At 44.0% G+C, this 6,911-nt stretch overlaps 1 protein-coding gene across 2 annotated transcripts in view; it reads left to right on the plus strand.

The window, feature by feature from the left end:
• TAMM41 (TAM41 mitochondrial translocator assembly and maintenance homolog) overlaps positions 1–6,911 on the plus strand; it is a 53,486-nt gene that overhangs the window by 15,083 nt on the left and 31,492 nt on the right. For both annotated transcript variants that reach the window (XM_012809224.2, XM_023516983.1), the window contains exon 4: positions 883–1,033. In XM_012809224.2, the coding sequence (XP_012664678.1) occupies positions 883–1,033 (151 nt within the window). The remainder of the gene's footprint in view (positions 1–882; positions 1,034–6,911) is intronic.

The following is a 6,911-nucleotide window of genomic DNA, read 5'->3' on the forward strand; positions in this document are numbered from 1 at the left end:
AAAAAAAAAAATAGCCCGGCATTCTGGTGGGTGCCTATAGTCCCAGCTACTTGGGAGGCTGAGGCAAGAGAATCGCCTAAGCCCGAGAGTTTAAGGTTGCTGTGAGCTGTGAGGTCACAGTACTCTACTAGGGCGATATAATAAGACAATATCTCAAAAAAAAAAAAGCCTTTTTATTGAGCAAAACAGTTGCCAGTACACTAGGTACCTCACATTTATTATCATATTCAACCTTTGTGTCAGTTCTTTGATATAAATCAGATATCCCTATTCTATAGATGAAGACTTAAGTTCCCAGAAGCTGAGTACTTTGCCCAGACTCACACAGCTAGCAAGTACCTGGACTTGAGCCCAGACCTATCTCCCAAATCCATGCTTTTTCTGCTATAGCTAATTTTCTTTCCTTTTTTCTCAGTTAAGATCAAAATCAGTATATCTAGAAATCATAAAATAGAACATAAACTGCCCCAGGTTAAGTATGGGTAACCAGAGTACAGAGAAATTCTAATAAAGAAGTAAAATGCCTTTGTCCACTGGAAAATTAAGAACAATGAGATTATACAATTTTAAAATATTAAAAGTTCCCAAAAGACATTAATTCTTGCTGGAAACCCATGATATGTTTCCTCATTTAAGAGGAATATATTTTGTTTTCTTTGGCATTTTGGTCCTTTCTTGTGTCATTATTTCCCTGGCTTATGCACAGGACAGGAGATTCTGGGATTACTTATTAGAATAATTAATTATTTTGTGTCAGCTGAACTAATATTTCAAGATCTTCAGTGGTAAAAGTTTGGGACAGTTCCATTCTACACATTAACCCATGGCTTGAGCAATACTCCAGTTCTAGAATTTTTCTTCTGAGTATTCTGCTTCTTTCAGGTGAAAATTGTAGTGATGAATGAGAACGTGTCTCTCAGAGCAGCCCTGGATAAGAATCTGAGAAGCGCTGTGACTGCTGCCTTCCTCATGCTTCCTGAGAGCTTCTCTGAAGAAGACCTCTTCGTAGAGATCGCTGGGCTCTCCTACTCAGGTGAGCATTGTTGGTGCCCAAATATGCTACAAGCAGATTTGTTATCTGGAGACTATGTACGTACGAGGTCTGACAGTTGAGTTCATGAGCTCATCCTAGAAAAGGCACTGTACACCTCATTGCTGAATGTCATTACGGTTATCAGATGTCGGAGCGGAGTACTTTGAAGGTGGCTGTAGTGATACTCAGCAGTGAGTTCTGTAGAACTTTTTTCTACAGTGAGTTCGGGAAGGTAGTTGTCAGTCCCCGAATCCTGCTCCTCGCTGTGTGTTGGACTTGCCACATCCTTAGTTGTCAGTCCTTGTCACTTCATGTGTAGCGTTCTACGCTAACCTTGTGACCTGCCTCCCTGCTTTCCAAGGTGCCCTCCATACATCTCTGCACCTACTGCAGGGTAATTTTGTCGTGTTGTTAATTTTTATTTCAAAATTATTTTAAACTTAACATATGCTCTTTCCCCAAATTTCATCAGTTTTTGTTTTTTGGGGGTTTTTTGGGTTTTTTTGAGACAGAGCCTCAAGCTGTCGCCCTGGGTAGAGTGCCATGGTGTCACAGCTCACAGCAACCTCCAAATCCTGGGCTCAAGCAAGTCTCCTGCCTCCACCTCCCAAGTAGCTGGGATTACAGGCGCCTGCCACATTACCTGGCTATTTTTTGATTGCAGCCGTCGTTGTTTGGTGGGCCCAAGCTCGATTCGAACCCGCCAGCTCAGGTGTATGTGGCTGGTGCCTTAGCCGTTTGAGCCACAGGCGCGGAGGCAAATTCATCAGTTTTAACATTTTACCACCTTGTTTTCTCACTGTCTCTGTATCAGTGGCTTTCAAAATTCTGAATTTATCTGAACAACCTGGAAGGCTCCCTTTAGAACACAGACTCCTAGTTCCCCCCAGACAGTTAATCTAGAATGTCTGAGTGGAGCCCAGGAATTTGTGTTTCTAACTACTTCCCAAGGGATGCCGATACTCCTCCAGGGAGCCTGCTTTGAGAACCACTGCTTTCCAATGTGTGTAAATACACTATTAATTTTTCTGAACGGTTTGAGAGTAGGGCACACATACCATGTCCCCGTTAGGCCAAATGCTATACTTCAACTTGTTTCATAAGAATAAAGACGTTCTCTTACTTAACCGCAATACAGTTATCAACTTCAGGACATCAAACATGATTGTTTGATTGCAGACAATACAGACAATGGTTGTGTCAGATTTATAGTCTATATTTCAAATGTTAGTTGTCCAAACGTGTCTATATTGCATTTTTTCCGTAAATATGTGACAGTGTCAGGAATCCTACATGGTGGTAGTCGTGGTGTCTCTTGTCACTTCTTCGGCCTTTCTTTGTCTTACGTGATTGGCATGTTTTTGAAGTCTATGAGCCAGTGATGTTTGTCCTTGTATAGATAGCATTTTATTCCTTACGTGCAGTCTGTCTGCAGAAAGATCATGTGAATGTCCTGCTTCTAATCAGACTTCCCCTCCTGGATTAAAAATAATCCATTGGGCTCTGCGCCTATGGCTCAACCGGCTAAGGCGCCAGCCACGTACACCTAAGGTGGCAGGTTCGAATCCCCAGCCCGGACCGGCCAAACAACAATGAGGCGGAGGCAGGAGACTTGCTTGAGCCCAGGAGTTGGAGGTTGCTGTGAGCTGTAATACCATGGCACTCTGCCCAGGGGGACAGCTTGAGGCTCTGTCTCAAAAAAAAAAAAAAAAAAAAAAACCATTGATTTTTTTTTTTCAGGGTGCCCCAATCTTTGTTGTTGTTGTTTTTGTTGGGGATTCATTGAGGGTACACAGCACCAGGACCATGGATTATTCTTGTTTGAACCAGTCTTTAATGTGATGGTTACAAAGTGGTGATTTTCCAACTCCACTTCTTCCTCCATATTAAGGAAAAGCTTTCCTTTCCTCATTCATTTATTTATTTGTTTATTTGTCTAAAGGTTAACTTCCTTTCCTTTCCGCTTTTAGCTAATTGTGTTCCTCAAGGAACACAAGGCTCCTTTGAAGGACAAACAGGGAAACTGAGAGAAGTGGCCCCGCATCCCAGCTGCGGCCAGAGGAGTGCCCCACTTACCTGTTTAATATAGGAAGGTTCCGTGAAAGATCCTACTTGCAAAAAGAGTAGTCTGCTACTTTAAGAAAAGTTTGAAAGCCACTGTCTTAAATAAATATTCTCTTTCCCAATTTTAAGTATGAGTCAAAGAACCTTATGCCCCAAAACATTGCAGAAGCAGTTTACTTATTCTCTGAATCTCAGTACAAATAAGATTTCGTGGAAATTTAATGCTGTGAAAGACCTTAAGAGTTCTTGTTCTTCAGTCTTTCAAAATTCACCAAGCACAGCTGCGGCTATAACTGCAACATGGAGAGAAAGGCAGTAAAATAGCCTTCATCTTCGGTTGTTTCTGGCTCCACACGGCAGTATCCCTGACCTCTAGCGAAAGGCACAGGGCAGAGTGGCACAGCTATGGACCAGAACGGTGGGCCTGTCGGCAGTGTGTGGGAAAAGGCAGCCCTTTCTTAGCCTGCTTCCCTCTTGTAATAGTCCCCTGTGAAAAAAGACTCAACAGAAAGAAGCCTTTTATGAAGGGTCGACTGTGGGAGAAGACGCAGGACTGTTCTCTTCTCTACCCCGCCCACTACCACGCCTCCAATTTGCCCCTTCTAGGGCGGCGCCTGTGGCTCAAAGGAGTAGGGCCCGGCCCCATATACTGGAGGCGGAGGGTTCAAACCCAGCCCTGGCCAAAAACTGAAAAAAAAAAAAAAAAAAAAAAAACCTCATGCACACACACAATTTGCCCCTTCTAATCAGTATCAGCATTTGATGGGTGGATTCTGGGAGTTCTCTGTAAATTCTGAACATTGACTAAGGAAGTTATCAAACGACTTAACTGCTTTCACCTGTTGGTTCTGCACTTACATGAGTTCTGCACTTAACTCTGCTGCGAGTTGTATGATTTTTGCTGGAGCTAGACTAGAGCAGTGAGGGTAGAAAAGGACCTTCCTCTCTTTCGTAGGTATGAGGCTTGCCCCAGGCAATGTGCTGATAAGGCGGATTCTCCTCCTGGCTTTCCTGGGCTTCTGAGAACTCAGTATTCTAGAGTTAATTGGATTCTATCCCTTCAGCAGACTACCCAAATCTCTTAACCCTCAGAATATTCCAAAACATAGGTTGTCCACTGGTCTTTTTATTAAGAACTTTGAAATTTTTCCTTTTGTTTTCAGTGGAGTGATTGTATGTAGTCCCTAAATTGTGAAGTTTAATATATCTTCTCCTGGGAGAGAGTGGGAAACGGACAGAGAAAGCTGTGTTTTCTCATGTTTTTGGACTAGTTCTTGCCAGTAATTACTTAGGCAGAGACAAGATCTCTCAGTATTACTAGTAGTAATAACAGCCCTTCGTGTTTTATGTGGTGTTTAAGGACCACTTTGACTGCCCTGGGGTCAGTATTTATGGCAGCATTATTAAAAATGATGGGTGAGAAAGGAGTAGGTGGAGGGTGGCGTCTGTAGGACGGGGGAGGAGGCAGCTTTCTAATCTGTAGTTACTCTCGGAAGTCAGCATTTAAGTGACCAGGAACGAAGCCAGAGGAGTTTTAAAGGGTCACCTTGAACTTTCCTATCGAAGTACAAACTATTAAAATGACCAATTTTAGGCAGTGATGTTGATTTCACATTATCAAGGGAGTGAGCGTCTCATGTGATAAAGAACTAAAGGTAGGGCTCGGCGCCTGTGGTTCAAGCGGCTAAGGCGCCAGCCACATACACCTAAGGTGGCGGGTTCAAATCCAGCCCAGGCCCACCAAACAACAATGATGGCTGCAACCAAAAAATAGCTGGATGTTGTGGCGGGCGCCTGTGGTCCCAGCTACTTGGGAAGCTGAGGCAGGAGACTCGCTTGAGCCCAGGAGTTGGAGGTTGCTGTGAGCTGTGATGCTACGGCACTCTACCCAGGGGGACAGCTTGAGGCTCTGTCTCAACAAAAAAAGAACTAAAAGTAGAACCTCTGCGCTAAGGAACTCCACGCTGGTAAGCATGCAGTCATCGTGACTCAGCATACGCTTATACAATCACACGTGTGGAAGAGGCAGGGGGGATGAAAGAACATGGCTTGTGTAGGGCAGAAGCCGTGGATGGGCCTGAGGTCTGCAGCATATGGCAGGAGAAAATAGTATTTTTTATTGGATGCCCAAGAACTGCTCTCAATACTTTTGATGTGGTAACCAGTTAAATATTGACAACAACCTTTTGTTTTGATTTGGGTGCTCTGTTAGCGCTCCAGTTCACAGATGAGAAAACTGAGGTCCAGAGTGTTTACCTGTATATGTCATGATGTTTTCAATGAGATTATATATATATATAAAAGGCTCCAGCTTGTCTCATTGGTAGTGCTCAGAAATTATTTCCATTATTGTTTAAGTTTTATTGTTGGTTACATGCATGGGTTTTCCTTAGGATGAGATGCTGTTGCTTGCTGAGTTGTTCAATGAGGGATGGACGCTGAGGTGATCGGTGGTGAACCGATTCATCACTGTGTTATTAACAAACTGCTGCAAGTCACTCCATCCAGGTTACTTGGGTGCAGGAAGGGGCAAAAGGAGGCACTAAGTTCCTTGATGTGTTTTCCAAAGTGGAATTATAGTCAGTTATAAAATTATAACACTTGTTACATGTTGGTAAATAACGCCTCTCAAAATTAGCAGAATGCTTAGATCAGGTGGGCTTAAACCTGAACGCCCCAGTTCAAGGCCCTGCTTGGTCCTTAAGGACTGAAAAACAGCTTCAAGCACTCTCGTGTGAAAGAGGATGGATTTGTTTCATTGCCAGATTGTGTGAACACAGGTCAGCTACTTCTAGGAATAAGACAAAGCAGTGGGGACGTTGCCGGGTGACTCTGGGGGAAAGAAGTTAGCTGTGGGTGTGTGCCAGCACTCTGAAGTGTGAGTAAACATCTCCACTTCTGATTTCTGATTCTGGTAAAAGGCAGTGAAGAAACTTTCTCCGATGTTAAAGCTGTTAAGATTTATCCTACGATGGTCAATCATCCAAAACCTCACACGCCTGTCCTTGGAGGATCTGCGTTTGGAGAGCTGACTGTTGTAGGAATTTGGAAGCCTCTAGTCTGTGCTTGGCATGCTTGAGCTTTTGCTGAAGCCTCAGCTGGAACTCTTTGTACTTTGTCACTTGCTAATTTCTAATAATGCACCTCTCCTGAGGGGGTAAAACAGTTTTTGGATTAGGTACTGTGTGTTAAGTATTGTAACTCATTTTTTTTTTTGGCCAGGGGCTGGGTTTGAACCTGCGCCCTCTGGCATATGGGGCCAGTGCCCTACTCCTTTGAGCCACAGGCCCCGCTCTAATCCCTGAAATATATAAACTAACCACCATTTCTGCTCTCACTTTTCTTTTGAGGATACTGAAGCCCAGAAAATTAGCTTGTCGTGGGTCCTAGCTTGTAAGTACTGAGCTAGGATTTGAACCCCGATTCTTAATTCTAGGACCCTTGCTTTTAACCTTATACCGTTCTATGAAAGGTCTGTGGTGGTGTCACTCCTGGTTCACACCTGGGTCACTTTCTCCTGGGACCTCCTGCCAAACCTCCACCCTCTGTAGGCCTCAGTTCTAGCTTAACATGGAGGTTTATCCTGACCCCCCACAGCTACGGCCCCAAGCCTTGTCATCTTTCCCTGCTTTTGTTTTCTCCATAGCACTTTCCACAGTCTGACACACTGTATATCTTGTGTGTTGGTTGGTTTGTCTTTGGTCTTTGTCCCGCCACTGGAATGTGGAGGGCGGGATTTCTGTCTTGTCTGCTCACTCTCTCCCTGTGCTGACAGTAGTCCTCACACAGATTGGGTGCTCTAGAATGTGGAGGG

Source organism: Otolemur garnettii, unplaced genomic scaffold (assembly GCF_000181295.1).
Source record: "Otolemur garnettii isolate 467f Iridium unplaced genomic scaffold, OtoGar3 scaffold00101, whole genome shotgun sequence".
Classification (NCBI taxonomy): Eukaryota; Metazoa; Chordata; class Mammalia; order Primates; family Galagidae; genus Otolemur; species Otolemur garnettii.